Source organism: Cyrtonyx montezumae, unplaced genomic scaffold (assembly GCF_038088225.1).
Source record: "Cyrtonyx montezumae isolate F1298 unplaced genomic scaffold, pur_monq_1.0 scaffold_0, whole genome shotgun sequence".
NCBI classification, from domain to species: Eukaryota; Metazoa; Chordata; class Aves; order Galliformes; family Odontophoridae; genus Cyrtonyx; species Cyrtonyx montezumae.
In genome coordinates this window covers 20,820,184-20,843,618 of record NW_027071824.1, presented here as the reverse complement: position 1 = coordinate 20,843,618, position 23,435 = coordinate 20,820,184, and the positions used below count along the sequence as shown (strand labels likewise).

At 39.8% G+C, this 23,435-nt stretch overlaps 1 protein-coding gene across 1 annotated transcript; it reads left to right on the top strand.

The window, feature by feature from the left end:
• The first annotated feature begins 492 nt into the window (after positions 1 to 492).
• Positions 493 to 22,479, top strand: EFCAB2 (EF-hand calcium binding domain 2). Its single transcript, XM_065736346.1, is given in 9 exon segments — positions 493 to 526; positions 12,307 to 12,391; positions 15,303 to 15,375; positions 15,462 to 15,469; positions 16,305 to 16,449; positions 19,571 to 19,647; positions 21,257 to 21,299; positions 21,415 to 21,481; positions 22,274 to 22,479. Coding segments are annotated over 9 exon segments (654 nt in total). The 5' UTR covers positions 493 to 501; the 3' UTR covers positions 22,405 to 22,479.
• Positions 22,480 to 23,435: the final 956 nt, after the last annotated feature.

Here is a 23,435-nt window from a genome sequence, read left to right as displayed (position 1 = left end):
CACATGAGGAGGCATTATCCAAATAAGCTCTGCAGTATTTTCCCACTTAATTCCTACTGTGGGGAGGACAGTGCCTTAGTTCCAGGAATTTCCTCAAAAAATTAGTTCCTATGAATGTATGGTTGCATCTTGTTGGGATGTTCATATCTGTATTTTCTCTACTTCCACAATCATTTTGTCAGATGAGCTGCACATTGCAAGTACGTCTGCTAAAATACATACAGCTATATTTAAACTGTTTTATTTAATATCACTGAGAATATTTTAGCTGCTGCAGAGTGACGATATTTAGAATAAAATGTTCTTTCGCTTCCTAAAGCTCTGATGCAGGAATCTGCAATTGCTGGGAAGACTGTTAAAAAAAAAAAAAAGAAAAAAAAAAAAAAAAAGGAAGCCCAGAATTAAAAAAGGAGCCCAGGAGAGCTAGCGCGGCGGCGGGAGGGGAAGGCCTGTTGTGCCTCCGCTCCCTGCGTCGCCACGGCGACGGCTCAGGGCCCGACCATGGCGGAGGAAGGGAGCAGTGCGGGTAAGGGCGGGCAGGCTCTCCCTGCAGGACGGGGCGGGCAGCGGGGCCCAGCCCCGGGTGACGGCGTGGGGCGGTGTCAGCCCCCCGCAAAGGAAAAGCGATCCGTGCCGCCGGTGGTACAGGGGCTTATTTTTAGAGGCGGGCGTGTTCTGCTTCAGGAAGCGCTGCCAGAAAGTGTGATTTAAAGGCGAAAGAGAAATCCTCCGAGTGTCACTTCCAGAAGTGTGTTTTCTATACAGCCATCCTTTGTGTAAATAAACACGTACGTGGTAGTGCATTGGACGTGGCAAACGTTGTAATAGAAATAATGTAAAGAGTAGATTATTTCGTATTAACGAGTAAAAGCAGTATCTCCTACAGAAAAGCCTTGAGTAAATGGTAGCTGTGAGTAATGCTGAATGAGGATTTTGTTTTTGGTGGAAGTATTTCGAGAGCCATTTGGATGCAGTGCATACATTCCGAGTTGTGACCTATGTCACAGCAGGGAGGTCTGTTCTGACTAAGTCGTTTTTCATTTATATTTATTCTTGAAAAAGTGTGTTTCCTTCATCATCCTGTTTTTACCCAAGAAGCTGAGGCATGGTGCTGGCAGAGGTAGCTGGAGATTGAAGGATAAGGTTTGGAAGTGTCTCTTCGTAGGAGAAGAGGCAGACTGGTGTACTGGGAAGCTCTGGCTCCATATGTATTCTGGGCAGCCACTCTTATTATAGTGAGCTTTTGTGCCACTTTTTTAATCTGTTGCCAGAAACACTTGGAGAAGGAAGGTTTGGTGGTTTTTTATTTTGCATTTTGATTGCTTGATTAGTATCCTTTAATGGTTTTTTTTTTTAGTTTTAATTTAATTTTAAAGACGTTGAAGCGCCATATTCCTGAAGGCATTCTCCTTTTGTGGATTATTTTTAAGTCTTTCAGGTATTTTATCATCCTGTAAAGAGCTGTTCACAGGAGACCTCCACATGTTATCTTCCAGAGGAAAACTGTGCTGTCATGAATTCCATTCCTGGCCCTTCCTGACAAGTCTTGGGAAGGTGGCATGCTGGGCTTTGGTTTCCTGTCTGTAGGAAGAATACTTGTGTCTCATGACTAGTGTGAGTACAAGGAATCTAGCTTCCCTTTGGTCACTCACGAGAATCGTACACTCTTATTGAACAGTTGAGTTGCTTATTGCCTTATAAAGGTGTCTCATCACTGAGGTAAACTAACAGTCAGCGTTTCATTGAAGTGTGGAAGCATCCTATAAGAGGAGGTGGCTTATCTCCATGTCAGAGTTACTCTTAGAAGTCCTCCAGATAGTGGTTAGGGGGTTAATTAGAATTCTTGAATGCTGGAGTCACACAGCAGATGTGTCTGATAAGCATTACACATAAACACAAACTTCAGCTTTTACTTTATTATGCCTCAAACAGAAGAATACCATTAGTTGTATTGTCAAATAATTAGTCTTTAGGGTGTTCCCCTTGGTAGAACTGTAATTCCACCTGCTTTTGTGGTGAAAGTTTCCCTTAGGCCTTATTATCTTCAAATTTAGTCTTCTTTAAAGTTAAAATGCCTACTTAAATGTTTAACAGATGTACTGGATGTACACAAGAAAAAACAGTGAAAGGTCAAGGCCTGCAGCCTCTTTTGCATGGCATTGTTAGCATGTTACACTCTAGCTTACAGAATTGTGAATAAAATCTTGCTCGTGCGTGAGTGTTAATATTGTGCCTGTGCTACATGGAGCTGTATGTTTTATGCATTAATTTATATTCCTAGATTCGTGCTTTCAGAGTTGTTTGATGCTTTTACTCCTTTATACCCATCTGATTACATTAGTCTGCTTCATCTTTCTCTTCTGCATATTCATCCATGTCTTTCTTCCCATCATTCTATTTCTTTCCCCTTTTTTGCTGCTTAATTTAATTTGTCTGTTCTTCCATTTGTTCTCAGGTACTTTCTTAGTAATTTGACAGAACGTGTTAGATTTTCTAAGCTTTTGTATCTCTGATCTCAGTGCTGATGTTACTAGAACCTGAAAGTAAAATGTCAGACCAGTAGTGCATGAAGTAAAACTAGATGGAAGACAAGACATATTTTTCTCCAGCTGGAATGTAAGAAATTACATGGAAGTACATAAAAGAGAGAACGTTCTGTGTGACTTTATCATTATGGTAATGTTGTGTATGTGATCAGTAGGAGAATTTTACACAAACCATATTCTTTGTGCTAGTTAGCACATGTTTAAAATGCAATTAATAAGTCATGAATTTGAATCTAAAAGGAAGTAGATAAAGTATTCTGAGCTTCTGTTGCACACCTTTACACCCATATGGAACTGGATAACTGATTCTGGGTGACAAAGATCTTCAGAAACGTACTCAATTCTGATGTGAAGACTTAAGCAGATGGATAATAGCCATTCTGTGATGATGGTTTTCTCTGGTAAATAGTAGCGGTTCTGGGGAATTTAATTTAAAGCTGCAGTATGTAATTAGTCTTCATAGATCTTTTCCCCCACTTGTGAAAAACTCACAATGAGATTGTTAGTGTAGGTAGGAAATAATTTTTACCCCTTTTAGATTCTTACGTAAATACAGTTCCAATGCGACAGTCACCTGCTCTTTAGCTGCCTTGCTTTGCCACCTGACATGTTGTTGAAATCAGAGATGCACTGCAGTTTACCTCTGTTAAGAAGAAGCTGCATATCTCATGTAACTGTTACCTTCTCGTGAATAAACAGAGTTCCCACTGCTTCATTTGCCCCTCTGAGTCTTCCTACATCTGTGAGTGGGATCTCAGCATTCTCCACATCACCTTGGTCTGCTTGGAGTCTGTATTCATTACAGAAATTAAAAATGCTCTGTTGCAGTTGACTGTATTTTAGTCATGAGTCCATCATTAGCAAGCCTAGTGGCTGCCGTGAGCACTGTAGGCAGTCATAACCATTAATTGTGCTCTCAGCTCTTTTAACTAACAGAAGAGTTTCAAACCTGATGCAGCAAAGTGCTTAAGCTGTGTATGACTTTGGGGAATCCCACTGAAAGAGCTAATATGTTGTTAAGCATGAGTCCATTTAAGTATCTTGCTGTACTGAAGATTTTAAATTGTTTTTTGGGGTTTTCACTGGTTAAGCATCAGCGTATGAAAGTACAAAAACTATAAATTAAACATTTGAGATAAACCTTCAGGCTGAAGTAGTTCATCAGGCAAATTATCTCTAATTGTAAAAGTGGCAGTGTTTCTTTTGATGCAAAAAAAAAAAAAACCAAAAACCACCATTAGCATAAGTCGTTAAAATAAGTAGCTTTCATGGTGCTCAAGCAAAAAATATTTCAGCTGTAGAAGAAAACCTAAATATATGAGATCTCTTAGAAAATCAGTGTGTAGTCTTACCACTTGAGGATTTGGAGATGAATACTACTTCCTCTTCTTGACACTGCTGTGAGAAATTGTTTGAGAAGGAAAGTTTATATCTTCTATTAGTTTGTAATGTGCTTTAACATGTGCCTTGACATCAGTTTGACTTATGTTTTAATATCTGTACTTGAGACTGAAACAAAGAATAAATTGTGCTCATCTTTTATAGATAAGCACAGGCTGTAGACGTCTGATCCTCTTGGCTATAGTCCTGCAGTAGAAGTTATCTCAAATGCATGTGGAAGAGGTAGTTGCAGATTGGCAGATTTCTTGTTTCCATGGCATATAAAATTTCAGAAGCTCTTCAGTTTGGCTGTACTTCTGACTGACTTACCGACTACAAAATTAGCTGGTTTGAAGAAAGGCTTTAAGCTTTTTTTGTCTTTTAAACAATGCCAACCAGCAGATACACGGCGCTGACAGGGAGCTGGAGAACACCCACAAATTCTCTCTCCAACAATAGTTAACATGTTATTAAGAACTTCCATGTCTACATGCTAATTGTTCTAAGATTCCGGGGGGGTTATTTATTTACTTATTTGCAACTCACCTTCATTTGGGAGAGCAGATGCTGCTTCTTCGCTGTTGGTGGTGGGATTTGGCAGGCTGAGGGTGGAGGGCAGTAACTGTGGCTGCAATGTGAGCCTGCAATGACCTGCTGCAGCACGAAGGGCAGGGGCACCCCAAACCTGGCCACCGAGGGTTTTGAGGTTTTGGACTGCGTATTGGTCCTGTGGGATAATTTATAAATGGCCTTTAACTGTTAATGTCAATCTTTAAAATGAAGTACAGATTCCAGCAATACTTCCCGCTCAACGTTGCATAGGTGTGGGTTGTACGTAGACAACCTGCAGATGTGAGGTTGGACAGGATTTTCTTGAGTCCATCCTGCTGCTGCATGCAACCATCGCTTTTCAGAACTTACCAGATCTGAAATTTTTTTGAAGAAGTTCAGGTTTCCATTCAGAAATATGGAAAGGATTTTTGTGCTGCTGCCTTAACGTGGCAGGAGGTTCTAGACCTGGACTTTGTTGTCGATGGTTAAGTTAAAATGAGACGTGAGTTCTGAAATCTATTCATGGGCAGCGTGTGTTCTCTTTTATCTATCTATTTAGTGGTGCTTGCTAGCCTTACTCTTTAGCTTAGTCTGCCTCAAATGGTTATAGGAATGTCTTATCTCGTATTGACAATAAATGTAAATGTCTTCAATTTTTCAGCTAAAATACTGTTCAATTTCTGACTATTACCCTTATGCAAACAAAAAGAAAATTGGAGGTTCATATTCATTCATGATACGTAATGAAAATGGTTTAGCCCTGCAAGTGATGCTTTCAAGACAGCTCCTTAAAAAGCAAGGTGCTGCAACGAGTCCTAGTGATCCTTTGCTGTTTTATTTCTCTTTGAAACCTCTTTGGTTCGTCCAAGTCCTCAGGCCAGAGCAGTGCAGATAGAACAGCAACCAGTATAGAAGCTGTATTTTTGTCAGCCCATTTAAGACCCTTTCAGGCAATGTCAAGGACTTGTGATATGTTATATAGTGGCAGAGTGTATTAGAAGTCATACTGAAAAGCTCTCTTTCTCCCATTGTATTTTAGACAATTACATGTCTTTCAAATGAAGAAAGTTTATAAACTGCTGTATTCTAGCATGGCTATTGCCCTGCTGTATTTAAACTTTGTGCTACTTTGTGTTTGTAGTAAATTACTTCTAAAAGCTCTAATGTCCACTTTATGCTGATCCCTGATTGATGAGCACTCCATCACCCAGCAGCAGTTTAGTGAGCATACCACATTTACGAGGCACTCTGTGCTGACACATGTTTGGGCAGATGTATGTGAGTACTGTTGGTGAGTGGTCAGTGTGTACCCCACCGGGGCCATCCCCAGTGCTCAGCAGCATGACCCATGTCTCAGGCTGCTTTACTGCCTTTTGGGGGAGTGTGTAAGGCTGTGAGTGCTGGAGTTGCCCCTTGTGGCTGTGTAGAGTCAGTAGGAATGGAGGCTCTGCCTTTGGGGAGCACACATTACAGCAGCACAGCCTGCTTTCTGGCCCTCTAGTAGCTTATGTTAGCTCTTACCTTTCAGCAGCACTGAAGGTGTAGCACAACTCCTAGCGTTGCCAGGAGAGCTATATATCCTTGCAGGGCAGTTTACCACTGGTGATGAAAGAGAATATAAGTACAGGCTAGACATAACTCTTTCATTAGTTCCCAGGTGTAGCTGGGATGAAAGATACGGAACAAATTGCAGCAGTGGAGATTACGTTTTTTGCCAGCTCTGAGCTGCAATGGGAGTGCTGACTGGTACGACTGCCAGATTTGGGAATTTAGGGATGCGCAGGACACCGCTAATGGAGATTTATGCTAAGCTCATCTCTGCTTGATGAAAAGGGAGACTGCACGAAGCTAGTATTGACTTCAAAGAAAGCATAGCAATTATTTTTTGCAGGCTAGTGTGCTGTCATTTATTTCAGTTCACTCAAGGAAGGATAACATTAAGACTTTCCTCAAGAGAAGTAGAATTGCGTATTACCCATGAATCACATGTGTACAGGAGGCAATGCACATCTATGCAAAGGTATTTCTTGGTCTCTTTCAGTGTCTGGAAGTGATCATCCTCTGCTCAGCAAACAAGGAAGATTTTTATATTAAAAGGGAAAGATTTTCCCCAGTTGTTGTGCAGGTCACTATGACAAAGCGTGTTGTTTCATTGTCTTCAGTGCCACTTGTACTCAGTGACAGGTATTTGGCAACTTGTCTGCAGACACCAGCTAGCAGGAGAGCTTTACTCTGAGAGCTAGACCTGTGCAAATGGTTAGGGTGAGCAGTATTACTCAGGGCTTGTGTTTTTGACACACAGAGTGCTTGTCTTCATGAAGGCAAACTCAACTACTACTTGAGTAGCTGCAGAATAGGTGATGTGCTTGGCTGGCTGAAATCCAGGTCAGAACTGAGACCTGTTAGGTCCAATCTGGACATGTGTTTCTTCTTGAGAATTATTGGTGCTGCTGCCAGAATAATAATGTACAGCTGTTGTGAACATCCAGCTGAAGGTCTGGGAGCTGCAGGTAGCAAACAAAGCTGACTGCTGGAGGAGATAGGTGTGGCCAAATCCTGGAAACTAGAGCTGGGTACTTCACGCTATGTTCTGATTACTCTTCTGAAAATGCCACAGCAGCTCCTGACATAAACCACTTGACGTCTTATCAAATGAAAATGCATGTCATTATGATCCAGGACATGGAAACCTTTTGTGTAATGTTAGGCACTGGCACTGTGCAGGCACTTACAAGCACTGTAAATGTCTTGCTTCAGAGTTCTGTGAACTGTCTCACTCAACCCTTCCCTTCAAGAAATGCAAAAAGACAAAATAGTTATGAAGTGAAACAGAATTTTAACACATGACAAAATATGAGGAAGAAAAGGAAGGAAAGTGGCTTTTTTGCAAGGACTGCAACAACAAATGCATGAAGTGTGGGAGAACAGACTTGTGTAAAAGCTGGAGAAACCATTAAGGTCACGGCAGGTGCTGTTGTGTTTTGAAAGATGCTCAGCATTTCTACTGTAAGTGATGATGACTCCAGATTCTTTGAAACTCTAAGAGATAATCGCTACTTTTTGTCTAGATTTTTGGGCATACATAGGACATACCCAGCATGAATTTCTTTTTGTTCCCAGTACTGTGCGTTCTCCACAAGACAGCTCTGTGTTACTGCTCACAGCCCTGCGCTCCTTAATATGGGGTCAATGATGGGTTAGGATAGAAGGAGTAAGGCGCTTAAGAAGGTCAGGTCAGGGCATTAGCTCTCACTATTGACTGTTTCAGAGCCCAGAGGGGCTTTGTACTGGGGTGATAAAAATCTGTAAGCTGTTGCTCCAGGGAAAGGAGCCAGGCAAAGCACTACTCTGCACACCTGACTACAGCACCCAGCAGCCAGGGCCATAGCGGGAGATGTTAGAGTCAGCCAAGGGCTGAGGTGACGTGGAGCTGTGCACAGTCTGCGGAGCAGCAGCCACACAGCAGTAGGTTGGGCCTTGAGGAGGGCTGGGGATCAAATGTTCATTTGCTTGTGCACTACTCTATTGTTTAGAGGTAGAAATCCTGCTGCACAGTATCATCCTGACTGGTTAAAGCAGGGAGCAGAAAACCTGCCTCCACTGTTGCATATGTGGGGTCCAGCTTGCATCATCATTTCTAAAGGGAAGAGCCACTGCCTAGTAATACCAGTGTGGAAAAGGCTGACTGCCTCCACTGGGCTAATATACCTAGCAGATGGAGAAGGAAGGCTGTAGTATAGTTTACTAATTACTCACAAAAAATGCCTGAATCTCTTGCAATTTTAACCTGGATTAGTTGAATTTGTGTTTTTTTTTTTTTTTCTGGGCATGATGCTAGGTCCAGAACACTTCATCAGCAGGAAGATCTGGTGCACTAGCCGAGTCCTGCCTCCAGTCTCTGCACCTGCATTTCCAGGACCCAGACTTACTGGTCTTGGCTGGATTCTGCAATGGGCTACTGTCTGGGTTCACCCCAGATGAGGAATGCCTCCCTTCCTCCAGGGTCTGCCCTGTTTTGCATTGCTTTGGCTGGGAATGTGGTGCACTCCATTTCAGCCTGTCATACAAACCAGCCAGCCTCTGCATCTCCATTTCTCCTTTTTGGCAGGATGCTGATTAAGTCACATATTTCTTCTGTAAAATTAAGGTGTGCAGGATTCCTCCCATACTGTCCTACAACAACAACAAAAAGATAGGTATATAAAAACTGATCCCTTATTAAACTCCAGCAAGTGCTTCGGATCTGAGAAAATTGAACTCTAGCTGAGTATAACTAGGTAGTATTCCGTTATCGTTTCCCAGGATTATAGGCTTCTTTGCTGTTGCTTATGAAGATTGGTGCTTCAATACACATTAATATCTATGTAGATGTAACATAGGGGCACAGACTGCATGCAGTAAAAGCATCAGCATATTTTGTTGTGCGTTTCCTGAGTTGCATGAAGTGCTTTGGATTCACGTGTGCCTGTGTTCAACACTCTGACTCATTGCCTGCCAGGGAGTGGAGTTTTCTCTAGCACACCACAGAATTTTAGCATAATTCCCCTATATGTCCCGGAGTTAGCTTGTCATCAGCAATCAGCTGCCACTCAGGAGCTGCTTTGATCAGCAGGAAGGAAAGATTTTCTTGCCAATGGTGAAGGGGAGAAACTAATCACCTTCTTAGTGCAAAATTAGTCTGATTGTGAAAGCCTAGATCTCAGTGGGACTTAATTTTTACTTCTTTGAGAATCCTTGAAAGTGACTTCTGCAGAAACCAGTTAAATAACTTCTTTTACAGGAGAAAGCCTAAAATTCAGTTTGCCTGGGTATCATCTGTGATAACGTCTAGGGCAGAGGGCATTCTCCCTTTCCAAAGTTGCAGGCCATAGCTTGGGCTCCTAATGGAACTAAGTACCACTTTCTGTAAAGACCTTAGCTCAATCATTCCATATTCCACAAGCTTACAGCTTAATCGTACTGTTATATCCTTTCCTGATACCTGCTACATTTGTATTTCGCATGATATTGGATGTTCAGAGTAGAGAAGGAAATACGTCTCACCCAATTATTTCTAGAGCATAGCATAAAATTAATGTTTCAGCATATTGAGTTGACTGTACTTTACACTTCTTCTGGAAGTGAGGTCACTAGACAAAATCTAATGCATGCACTTTCTTCTTTTGAGCAGAAAGGTTATGCCAATAAGTCGGATTCAAATAGCTTCAAGATTTTCTCCCTGTTTTCCTTTCCCTCAGTAATTTCTTTAAAATAGTAAAAGTTAAATACTGTAAGGTTTTCTTGTTTGGACTGGGGAGAGCTTTCTGCATTACTCTTAAGTCAGCCTAGTTCCTGGTCAAACTTCACAAAGGCAATAAAAACATTTGTGGTGAAATAATTTAAGGAGTGGTATACTTTGCTTTAGAGTTAGTAGCATGACATTGCCTTACTATCAAATCACCAAAAAATAATCTTAGGAAACTATACTGGCTTTTTCTTTTTGCTCTGGAAACAAAATGTCTTAATAAAACTGATGTGCTTTTATTAAATGTGCGAATCTGAGATTTCGCCTGTGCTGGTGATGCTTGATATTATTGACTGCTTTTTAGTACCTTGATCTAGGTGGTGATTCAGTTAACAGTTGCTTAGAAGCCTGATTAGATCTTGTAAGAGCTAATTGACAACCTCCCCTGAGTTGCAGTTGTGAAGCTGCTGATTTTTGCCTCGTATTTAAGGAAATAAATGTTATACATTTATTTTATTTATAACTACAGCCAGCCATGTATATGGATTTATATATAATTTTTTATGATCTAATTTCCCCTAATAATGTTGTGAAGTACTTTGGAAGAGTTCAACTGAAACAGTAGCTGCAAACATCAAAGACCAGTCTTCTTGCCTTTGAATTCATTTCTTTCATCCTTTTGCCTTACCTAATAGGTTTTGTACACCTAATAGGTTTTGTTCACCTACCTAATAAATTGGGAATTGCTGTTAAGGGGAATGCGGTACAGGCTTCACATCTTTATGAACACCACCACTCTCCTGTTCTATTGGAGAACTGTTACTGTGTCTTGACACATCTATAGGACTTTAACTCCATATTAAAGCTGTTGATCATCAGAGGAGTAAGAACTTTATTAGTTCTTTCTGCTTGTTGGCCATACCCTTTTTTGGATCATGCAGTAGGCTCAGATCTTAAGCAGAGACTTCACACTTACTTTTTTGTACCTTTCTCATCTCCAGCTGGCTCAGATATTCCCCGTAGTCCAATGACTTTCTCACCTCTCCTTTTTGATTGGTGTTGTGTGGTAAGACAGAGAGTACTACTTATGGTTTTGGGGATGATGGGGAGAACTGGAGTTTGCAAAAGTTAGTTGTAAGGGTCTTATGGAGAAGTGTTGGAGTGTTGTTAGCAGAGTGATTATAAATTCTATAGCTTAGATCCATAAGCGAGAGGAGAAGGTTCACTGAAGTTGAGTGGAGATGGCAGGCAGCATTTCATTCTGGATATTTCAGCCTGTGGGACCAAAGTGACTTCTTATGTTTTTGGTTGAAATAATGGCTAGTGGGTTAGAGATCAAACGATACTGGAGTAGCTAGGGGTTCTAAGTGTAGTCACTGATAGGATCCAGTACTTCCTGCTGGTGAGCCATGGTTAGTGGATGAAGAGATTTACAGAAGAGCTGTTGATAAGAGCCTGTTCAACTAAGAATGGAACAAGATGTAAATGACTCCAAATCTGGCTATCATTGAGTAGATGTTACTCAGTTGTGTCTCTTGTCCCTTTGGACTATTTCAGTCAGAAGCAGCCCCATGTGAGGGAAGGGTCACCAGAGGCCTCAGGGTTTCATTACACCTGCTTTTAACCATAACTTGGTACCACAAAGAGAGGATGGAGTAGTTAATGAGGTGTCTATGTGCATGTAGGAAATTATATGTAAAATAGACCATATTTATTAAAATAAAGACTGATGTTTCAGGTATATTGAGCAATAACATCAAATAATAAAGTCAAGGCCATGGGTGTGTCTATCGATAAAACCTTAATCTTAGTCTTTACATAGCTTTAGAAGAGTTTCAGGATATCACATTGTATAAATGGGTTCATCAGGCTGTACTGGAACTAATTTTTTTCTGACAAGCAGCAAATACTGCTCCCTAGCATTTAAGTGGTTGTTTAAGGTTGTATTCTTTAGGTGCTGCTTTTCTTCTTCATATAATTTCTCTTCTGTGAAAGGGCTTTTTGGACCATCAGAGCAACTGGCCCCAGGGAAGAAAAGAAAGCTCATATAGTTAAATGAATGGTAACATCTAGCAAATTGTGTTAACTGGAAATCACTTTTTTAAATGCTCATTGCTCAAAAGTCTGGCAGAGCCACATCTATTTAATTGCTTCTGTTCCACACAAAGACTGAAGCTGCTGTCTGTGAAGAAGAAATGTCACAACTAGGACAGGTGTGCTGCTTACAGGCTGTCTTCAGATGAGCATCAAGTGCTAGTGAACAGTCTAGTAAACCTGAAGAGGAAATAATAGTTCTGAAAGAACCAGAATAATTAATCCCAACTCTCTGCCACTCTTACTTAACTGGCAGTGCCCAGGGCTTTATCTAGTGCATGCTAGAACTGGGGAAAGTAGAAAATGATAGTACAGCAAAAGAAACTGGTACCGAATACAATTTTTGGTTAATGTTTCTGAAGGATGAATTTTAGGACATTTAGTATTTTCGTACCTTATGTGATAGAAAAATAAATGAGAATGAGAAAATGCAAAAATAAACTGACAAGTATCTGAAGGAGTTTATCAGCATAAAAAAGTGGTGTGTTATCCCTGTGTTTCTTTTTGCAGATGGCGTGGTAGCTAAAATTGAGAAAAAGATTATGGAAGCTTTTGAGGTATTTGATCACAAAGGCAATGGAACTGTGGATGTCAGGTTTGTAAATGTTTTTGCATAGAGGTATTACAGGCTGTAGTACAGAGATAAGTAACTCCCCAAACTTGCATCCGCCTTACCAGAAAACGTAATTAAAACAATCCTCTTGACCCTGATCAGACAAATATGTCTTTATTTATTTAATAAACACTTTGCATTGTTCAGTGATTGGAGACTGAGACTGTCTTGAGAAAGGGATGCTGGGACAGGTGAGGCCAAGAGACAAGAGAAAGGTGAACCCAGACAAGAAGTCTAAGGCTACAGTTATTGCTAGCAAATCCCTGCTCTAATAGCTCATTTGGTGCAATTTCCTGGGTACTGAATGGATACCTTCACTTTCAAATTAGTCTCAGCACATCAAGGAGTGTCCCTGCCAGTCTCTGTCATGGTTACGTGCTGTCAGTAAGTCATCCCTACTTCAGTGCAGCCCAGATATCCCTCCTTCTCTGGGGTACTGTGAGAAGTGGATATTGTTTTGGTGAGAAGGTATTTTAGGAAGCTCACATGTAAGTTGCATGTAGGTTTATTATATAACCATACAATAACAATATGTAATAATGAATATAAGGATGAACACAGTTGTACTGAAAGTCCATTTAGCCAAGTATCTTCATCTGAGCTACTGGTTGTTAGCTGGAGAAGGAATAAGGAACTGAGCAATACAGAGTATTTCTTCTTTATCGTACATCTGGTTCCTGATGTTGTACTTTCTGTTAGATAGTGAATAATTGTTCCCTATTAATCTTCTGAACACCATTGGTGATTTCATAGCACTCTGTCACATCCTCCCTCTATCACTGAAGTTCAGTGCTGAAGAGTCCAGATATGTTTAATCTTTAATGAGAAACTGTTCCATTGCTCTAGTCATTCTTTTTTGTGACACTTCTTATTCAGCTGTCTCCTTTTTTGAAATGGCATTACCATTTCAAAATGGGAATGGGATGGCCAAAAGCAAGTCAGGAACTGCACGTGCTATGCCTTTACTCCGTAGTGTTGTGGAAATACAAACTATACATCTGAGGGAGTAATAAAAAGTTCAGTGTAAGTTAGAAGCATAGACTGTTAGACTCAGCAAGGCATAACAGGATACATGACACATAGAATGTCTAATTTAAAGGCTCTCAAATAATGTTGACACTGATATTTTTGAAGTTCCAATATTTAACAGTGGTCCTTCAGTTTAATTTTTACATAAATATTCATAGCGTATAACAATATTACTTTTGTTATAAAAACATATGCTTATGTTTATGTCCCCTTGACTTGTTACAAGCTGTTACTAAAGGAATTTATGTTTCAAACTACAATTTTCACAAGAACTTCACCGGATCTTTTAATTATAATTCATGTGGTTCAATTAGTTAAGCACTGCAAAGAAGGGAAAGAGCTGATGGAATTTTTTTTTGTCTCTAGACAGTACTTGTGAGGAACTCACATGTGAAATAACTTCAGTTATAGTAGGTTGGAGGAATTTCAGGACAAGTCTCTACATTTGCTACAGTTCTGTTCCATCCCCCATCAGGACCTTTGGGGAAGACTACTTCCTTAAAATTCTTGGCTTATCTCCATCCCCAGGGAGGTAATCAGTGCCCAGAGCTGGGGCTGCCCTGGTATCACTTCAGTTGCCTGCTCCTGGCTGGGCTGGTGGCACCCTGAGGAACCCCTGACCCACGCTGTGCCATGGCATACTTGCTTATTTGTCATTTACATCTGGAGTCCTGTGTGCATAGAGTTTTCTGCACTCTTCAGGAAGTTCTGTGATGGATATAGAGCTTGAGAAAAATGTTACAATGAAATTATACAAATAGAATCTTCTTTTTAATGTTTTCATTCAGCCAGTAAGTTATAACACGTGAGAAGGAACATTCAAAGTCTATGTAACACTCTAAATATACTACGTCACAACTAATTTTGATCAAAGAACAGTTATGACAGTGAAAAACAGTTTGTTGCCTTATTTATTGTCCTATGTTCATATTGCAGGGCTGTGTCACAGTAATGTGACTATTAATGTCTGATTATCTTATATCAGAAGGTGGCAGCACAGCACAATTCTTAGCCAGGATTGTAGAAGTGTTGAGTGTTTTTTCCTGCAAAATCAGATACATGTGAAGAATACAGAAAGCTACAGTGGCTTGACAGGCTAACATGACTGTTGGGTAACTCCTAATGCAAATATAGGAATTAGTTAGAAATGAAGCCTGAGGAAAGATAGTGTTTCGTTCTGCTTAAAATATATCCTATGTCAATGGCATCCATGATTTTGAGAATGCTGTTACTGAGAGTATCTTTATCTAAGATGAAAACCGTGACACAAAACTTTATTGTGTCTGATCTACAAAACCTGTATGAACATTAGCTTAATGTTAACTCTGTTTTTGTATGCTGGGAACTACACAGCAGAAACTGAAGTTGCTGAGCTAAATGACAGTCAGGAGGAATACAGAATTATCTGTGCAGCAGGAACACAGTAGGGCTGTCTCACTTTTGTAATTTTTGTCTTCTGCAGTTAGAATTTGTATCTTTATAGCATTTAATGTAAACCTATGTTTTTGTCACCTTTCATCTCAGTAGATTACAAAGTTTTTTATTAACTATGTAAATGTAGACTTTACTGCATTTAAGCCTAATAATTACAGGAAATCAATTGAAAATTAACTTGCACCCAGTAATAAACATGAGAGTAACCTGGAATTTTTGGGGAAACCCAGAAGTATAATTATACTCTTCCAAAAAGCTTCAAGATATTTAATGTCTGTAAGAGTAGGCATTGCTTCCTGAGACATTCTCTTAAAAGTCTACGTAGATATGCTTGTGCATGTAGGTACTGCAAGCTCTCAGCTGTTGGCTGTTTTCTCCATAACCAGTCTTGTTTTGCAGAATCACTGACACAGATGTTTTACTTTTTCAGAGAGATTGGTTCAATTGTCAGATCACTGGGCTGCTTCCCAACTGAGGCAGAGCTACATGAACTGCTTGCAAAGGTAAAGGATTTACATGTTTTCTATAATCTCCTATCCTAAACTTGCACAAGTTTGGCCCTTCTGCCTTGCTGTATGGGAAAACTAAGCTCTTTTTGTGCAAGTGAAAAGAGGAAGTGTCATGTCATGGAAGTGAATGAGGCAGTCTCTCAGGGGCAAACGTAAACCTTTATGCTGCTGAGGGAACAATACTGATGGCTTAAAATGACTTAAAATTTACCACAGAAGGCCACTGTGACACTGAGCCATGATGGAGGGCTGTTTGTAGAAAATAGAGGGATAAAATGCTCCTGGCTGATGAAAAAGGTTGCACTAAACTGCAATTAGATTGGCTATCCAAACCCTAACCATCTAGCTGCTCTAGACATGCTATAGACAAACACTGGATGACTATCTCCTCAACACATGGATGTAATGGAAAGGCTGGGATGATAGTACCATGGCAGACTGGCACTAATATGTTGGTCAGAGAAGTGGGAAAAAGATGACTTCACACTGCTTTTGGAAAGTGTCGTGCCTTAAGGAATGGAAGGTTTTGGAGCTGAGAAGTGGGAGGGGAATCTTCTCTTTTTTCATGTATACACCAGTGTCATGGTTTAACCCAGCAGGCAGCGAAGCACCACACGTATGTCCAATGGGACTGGGGAGAGAATAATTAAAAAAAAGTAGTGACCTGTGGATTGAGATAAAAACCAACACAGAAAAGGAAAGGAAAAATAATAGTAATGATAATAATATGTATCAGTACTTACAAAACAAGTGGTGCATAAGCAGTTGCTCACCGTCTACCTACCGGTGTCCAGCCAGTCCCCCAAGCAGAGACTGCTCCCCTGGCCAGCTTCTCCACTTTTATTGTTCAGCATGATATCATATGATATGGAATATCTCTTTGGCCAGTTTAGGTCAGCTGTCCTGGTTCTGTCTCCTCACAGCACCCAAAGCCCCATCACTGGAGAAGCTGGAACATCCTTGGCTATGTGCAGCACTGCTCAGCAACAATAACAATGTCGGTGTGTTATCAACATCATTTTTCTCCTAAAGCCAAAACACACCATCAACTCTAGCCCAGTTTTCTTTGTATGATTACATGCCTCAGTAGACTTGCGCAATCTCTTGTATATCTGAATTTAGTGAGAGAAATCTTATGCTAAGTCTCAGGTCTAGCAGTACTAACTGCTTCAGATAATGAAGTGCAAGTAACAATTGCAGGGGAAGGGTCTTTTAACATGATGCTGCATTCTGTCTGCTGTGGTTCTCTACTCTCAATAGCAGATTGTTTTAGCGTCCCCTGACAAACAAAACAAAGTGGAAAGATTGTGGTGCTTAGTAATGATATTTTTTCTGGCCAACAGTGATATTTGTTTGCAGTGAATGGACAATGTAACTGACTCAAGATACAGATTTAAGAAGGAGATGCTTTGACACAGAATCATAGGATAATAGACTTAAAGTTGGAAGGAACCTTTGCAGGTCATCTAGTTCACTCCTCTGCAATGAACATCTCCCTCCAGTCCAGAGGAACCTGGACAGTTTAAGTCCTGCCTCTTTCTACCAACTTTTTTTTCCTCCCAATTTTTAGTGTTACTGAAAATTTGAGATAAGTAACATAAAGTACAGTGCAATGCAGCTATGAGATGGAAAGTTCTTGCAATGCAGAGGTATAATGCATGCAATTCTGCAGCCACTCTTGATTAGCATTAAAGAATGTTGAACTGAAAGTTAAATCTCAAAGAAGTTTTCACAGTGTTTGTAAATGAAACCCGGGCACAGGTAAGTACCAGAAGAGGACTGTCTTCTTGTGGAATCCACAGTGTATTATTCTAATCACTAATATCAAATTATCTTAATTTATGTAAGGTACCGTTGCCTTTGACTATGATAATGCCACTTAATCTAGATGAAGTAAAGATTTTCTATCTTGGCCAGTTACTAATCAAGATATTTCTCCAGTACTTTTGCCCTTTTAAAGCTGTGGCGCATTTCTGTGTCTCACTACCTCTCTACAACTCCCTGAAACGTGGTTGTAGTGAGGTAGATGTCAATCTATTTTCCCAGATAACAGAGGTAGGATGAGAACAATTATTCCTATCTGCCAAATCAGCATTTAAATAATTTCTTTACCTCTAAAATTAACATATACTGTTTTATTTGTGACTCGGTTATATGACTTTGAGAGCAGAGATATGAAAAAGAATGAATGCTACAGTACATCTGTTGGAAAAGAGCAACACTGATGGAGTTTGATCAAGCAAGTACTGTTACTGTAACAGCCACTGTGAAAAGGGAAGAAATTACAGAAAAGAGAAAACAGCACAGGGAAATGAGGTGTAGACCAGGAGTGAACATGAAGAAGAGTAAGAGGATGCATATACCTGCAAATCTAGCTACTTACAGGCTTAAGTGAAGTTAATACATTCAGTTTACTCTCATACCTATATAATATTAAACAGGATTAATTTTTACAGTTCAAGGCATTGCTGGGCCTGTACAGCCACTGAAATGGCAGCTGTTGTAGAAAATCAGGGGGAGCTGAGGTTTCTTACCACCTTAAAGGACTAGCTCTGTTGTCAGGAAGTTCATCACAAACTGCGTTTTGAAGGCAAAGTACAAAGAGCACACCAAAAAGAGAGACAAATCTGGATGGCATTTGTCAGTGAGGACTGACACTTTCACGGATATTTGTTATGTTCAGAGTTCATTGCAAGTGAATTCTAATTTTCATACCAGAAGAATGATGTTGAACTGTTTGGATGAGCAGACCTAATGGTTTTTGGGTCTTAAACATGGTTTATATAACTTACCATCTTCATGGCTATTTTGGCTCCTTGTTTTTGTTGTTCTGCTTAATATAAGACATATATATTTCTTATATATAGCAATTATATTTCATTTTCTGTCTGTAGACTTTTGAACTAATACAAGTTGAAGTGCAGATGTTCCCTAAAACATTCTGTGTACTGATAGCTCTCAAAATTGTGACACAGCTCTGTATTCAAGCAACTGAATGTGATAGTAGGCAATGCCCTATGCTCTGACCCAGCTCCCATGAGGAAGATCTATAGCTTTGTAGCACCCTGGCTCAGTTAGGAGATTTCAGATCAGTGGCTATTTGAGTCTTCTTCCAACTTGAGCTGTGCTTGTGAAGAGCCTAGCAGGGTGTGACTGTGAGACTACAAGGCAAGCATCCAGCTTCAGCACAGACAGGAGCAAACTAGCTCCATTAAGAGCTCCGTCTGTAGGTAAAACTTTCAGCTTTTAGGGAAGAGCTGCACCCGAGTTGTAGGGAGCAGCCTTTTACCATGTTTGTCATCTCCTATGAAGTGTAGGAATGCCATGAGAATGCTGTCAGAAGTCCATGATGTTTTGGGACGAATCTGTTAGTTTATTTGGGGGGCAAAGGGAAGCTTTTCTTCGTGCAGTAATTGATGGACTGCCTTATGACTGTTTCATGCTGCCCTGATTCCATTTGTCTGCTACTCTGGTCCTTCTCTTGATGAGTCTCTCTGGCTACGAAACGTGTGGAGGCAACTAATTCCATCCTTGAGATGTAGTAGACTGGGGCTATGTCCAAATTAGCACATTAAACATGCCCAGGAATATCCTTGGATACTGAAGCTGGCTGGCGCAAAGCAGCCCATGTCTGTTGTGGGAAATGTTTTATGCTGGGCAGCTGTACAAAATGGCGGGCTGGGGAGAAATGCCCACAGTCTGAACACCCAAGCTGGGCCCGGTAGCTGTTGGGCAAAGGGTTTGATGGCACAGGTCAAAACCATGCCAGGGAATGTGCTGACCATGTGCTGTGATGGATGAGCACATGACACAGCCTGAGGATGCTCTGGGTCATGCCCACCTTCACTAATATAATTGCAGTCTGAATTTTTAAACTACTTCTTGTAGAAGATCAGTTAGGTGTCCAGTTCTTTTGTATGAATGATTTCTAAGCACAAGAGGGCAGTATTGAGTTGTTGAAAGTTTCTGTAAGAGCAGGCCTGTATTTCTTCATGTAATTTCATTCTATTTGAGCACAAGTATTTCGTGCATATGTTATGGTGCCATGTGACATTAAAAAAAACTTCATAAAAATACTCGAAGTCTAAATCTGTAATTTTCTTGCAGCACTCACCTCACCAATTTTCTGATTCTTCTATTAGTTTGCTAATGATTCATGTAACTTACCATGCTTAAGTTTTATTTTTAGGTAGAAGAAGAACCAACTGGATATGTTCATCGAGAAAAATTTCTTCCAGCGATGACAAAAGTACTACTTGGCAGAAAGTAATGTAAACTGAGTCTTTAATTTATTCCATGGTTGATTCTGAGTTGATTCTGAATGTATTTGCAGTAATTCTATGTAACTAGAAGGAATACAGATTTTTTTTTAATTGAAGTTAGGTAGTGAGATTTTAGTTCAAATCGACATATTCTACACAAAATTGTGTTGTACTATTGGGACAAACAATATCAGCTTATAATAATGAATTGTGATAATGTCTAGCTATTGTATTTTTAATGTGAATCAGAATTAATTTGCTATTTCAACTCTGAAGATATTCTATATATACATAAGGTCACAACCCCTACTACCTGAGTTACAGTTGCTGAGAAGCAGTCTGTTAAAGTGTGTTTTTAATAAGTTGTGTAAATCAGCTTCATGTTCATGTCTCACAGTGGCTGCCAGGTACAGTTGAATATACACAACCAGCACTGTGCTGATCTAAAACATTTGCTGATCTAAAATTCTGGAAAAAGATGCTGTTCATTATTCAAAGATACACACAAATCTTTGGATGTACACAGGAACTTGAGCTGTTTTGATATTTTGCACTAAAAAGCATTCTTACCTATAGGGAGTTTATCTTCTTTTTTTTTAAAGGTAGTGACCAGGGGTCTGGGGAGACAGTCTTATCCAAAACTCATAACCTATTTTGTACACAGAGCTCCTGTGGTGTTCTACACACAAAATAGCTATGGGGTTTCCCACAACTGTCTCATAGCATCCTGAGGTACTTGGCACTCCCTGGGGCTCTGTTGAGTCCTTGTGCCCATGCCTGGACAGGGACCAACCAGTGGTGTTTGGTTCCAGCATGCTGGAGCAGGTGTGTTGCCTTCCCGGTCTTCTGCACCTTTGCCTTCTCTGGCCTTCATGGCCCATTTCTGAGTCCACACTGATGGTTCACCTCTTCACAAAGTGATGCCTTGCTGCTCCAGGCTCTCTCCTCCTCCTCCTCCACCCACATTGACACAAACACATACACAAAAAACACTTTTTCCAGGCTAGCTCAGGCTTGTCAAGACACATGTTTATCTTTGGTGCCATGTCTATAGTTCACTTATCCAAGGGCACGTGAGATCTGGATCACAAAGAACAGTTTGTTTTTTAGACAGTAAAAGAGTGAAGTGGGTCTGTGTGAAACAACCAAGGATCTTAAAATGGAAGCTGTGAAATCAGTGCTACTTTCTCTGTGAAACGGTTGCCTGTCCTTAGCTCAATAGACTGTCCAAGTCCCACTAGGAGATCTGTTGCCTAGCTACCAGCCTACCTGGACGAAACTTTTGTTTTCTTGGTTTGGCAATTTTCTCTTCCCTGCATCGGTTACATAGAGTGATTCAGCAACTATTGATTCCTACTAACTCACTCAGCGAGCTCAGACATGCAAAAGCAACTCATTTGGCTCCTTAGCGCAAGGAAAATGAAAGAGGAATTCACTGAAGAACACAAGGGATGAAGACATGGAAAGTTCCATAAGGTCAAACTGGAATTAAATGTTTGATAGACAAGCTAGAAAATAGGTTTCCCTTTCTTTCTAGTACTTGTATTTTATTATTTCAGAATAGTATAGCAGCCTTACAAACTTTTAACTCTTTTCTGATTCATTGGTTTCAGATACAGGCCTATTCCAGAAGATGTTCTTCTGCATGCATTTGAGGTCTGTAACTTAATATTCAGGTACCTAATTGCTGGAAAAAAAAAAGCAACAACATAGCTGATTCTTGATTTAATATGATTAAAACCACAGCCAGTTTTATCTCTTTTATTTAAAGGCTTTGGATGAGAATAGAAGTGGATACATTACTAAAGAGGAGCTGGTGAAACATATGACTGAAGAAGGTAATATGATTTTTGTAATATCGTTGTTCATGAAAATGAACATGTGTGTGTATGTCACCTTGTCCTGATTCTTCAATCCAAAAACTTGCAGGAGTAGGTACACCACCTTCAAACAGTCCTGTTGCCTTTATGTGTGTCTACAGACTAGAACATTTCACTGGTGAATAATACAGGGAAAGGACATATATCTGCCTTTTTGCAGATATTGTAGGATAGAGCTTATTATTAGAGTCATAATTTAGTCTTGTGTGAATATTTTGTGTTGCACATTTTTGTGCTCCCTAGAATGTGACTCCTTTAAAACTTTTCTCCTCCCTTTAAAACTGCAGTTTAGATTTCCAAAATGTTTCAGGTCACTTCAGTACTCATTCATTCCTGCGTTATCTTGATCTTAATTCTAGGCTCTACACAAACAAAGAGATTCAAAGACCAGATCTAAGTTGCATATAGTGTAATTCTCAATATTCCTTGAAGAGCCTGCTTTTCTTGCCTGTCTGACTCATGCCTGCCTCCCTTGAGTACAAAATGACAATCATGCCTTGTGCAAGACTGGGTGTTTGGGAGTCTGTGAACTAAATGTGGATCAAAAGATCCAGGCCCTCTGTCTTCTTTCTTAAACCAGCTGCCTTGGCATGCAGGACTTCTGCATTTGCAGAAGCGAAGGAATTGGGTTATTTTTTCCTCCACATCAGTACTGAAAAAAAAAACATCTTTACAAGAGAGAAGTGGTAATTTGTCATCCCTGAAAAGAATAATTACCTCGACAAAGTGTTATTTTCCGTTCTTTTTCAGGTGAACCATTTACTGAGGAAGAAATGAAGGAAATGCTCTCCAGTGCTCTAGATCCAGAAACAAATGCTGTTCATTACAGAGACTACATTTCAATGATGGTAGTAGATGAAACTGAAGATCTTCCACAGTAGAGTCTGAGGTACCTTTCAGTAACAGCATTGCGACTTAACAGTTGGTTGAAATTTCAAGTATAACAAAACACAGTGTGTGACCTTGTACTTATAAGTAAAATAAAATCTGTGTGGTTATATTTCCTTGGATTCTGTATATGTATTGAAATCCATTTACATTTGGAAAAAGAGTTCTTGACAGAAATATTGTATAAGATCTGGAAAAGAAATCATGGAATTTGGTTTGAAAAAATAACAGGAAAAAATAGTGGAATTGAGAAATGACTTTATAATTCCTTCTGAGAAAGTAATGGAAAAGTGAGACCTGGAATAGCAGATAATGAGTAGGCAAATGAGTATTTTAAGATGACTGAAATTATGAGGGTATGTTACTAAGATGTAACTTCTGCATTTAAATGTGATTCCTATTTGTGTTTAACTAATGAGGCATTGATTGCTACTTTTGAAATAATATCACAGATCAATTAAAAATTTCTACAGTTTGTAGGTCTTGCTAAGTGCTTGCATTTTGTTCACCATGGGTAATTAAACTGGACCAGTTAGTTCCATGGTATGTTACTCATCCTTTGGCATATGGTACTTTGCTTACATTTTAAACATGTAGTTAACACTCAAACCATCACTAGAATCAGATTTACAAACAGAAAAATACTTGAGAACATTTGTTAGTGTACACTGTACTATATAGCTATAGTACATGCTATATAGTTCCCATTTCATAATTGGTTTGAAAGTCAGGAATTTAAACTGTTAAAAATTTAGGAACATAGACTAGAATTTGATTTTCATAAAACGATAAAGCATCGTCTTTTGACAGATGTTAGTGCAGAATACTTCTCTCCAGTGCTCTTCCTAGAAGACTGCTGCAGACCTCACTGCTCTTCTTTAGCATTTTCTTGATTGTTACTGTACTGTGGTTCTTTAACATGACTTTCATTTCTTTCCCCTTGAGTTACTTCCAAGTACTTTGTGTTGTGACAGCTGATGATTGTTTGTTGCAGAGGTCTCAGCTTGTCAGAGAAGATTCTGCA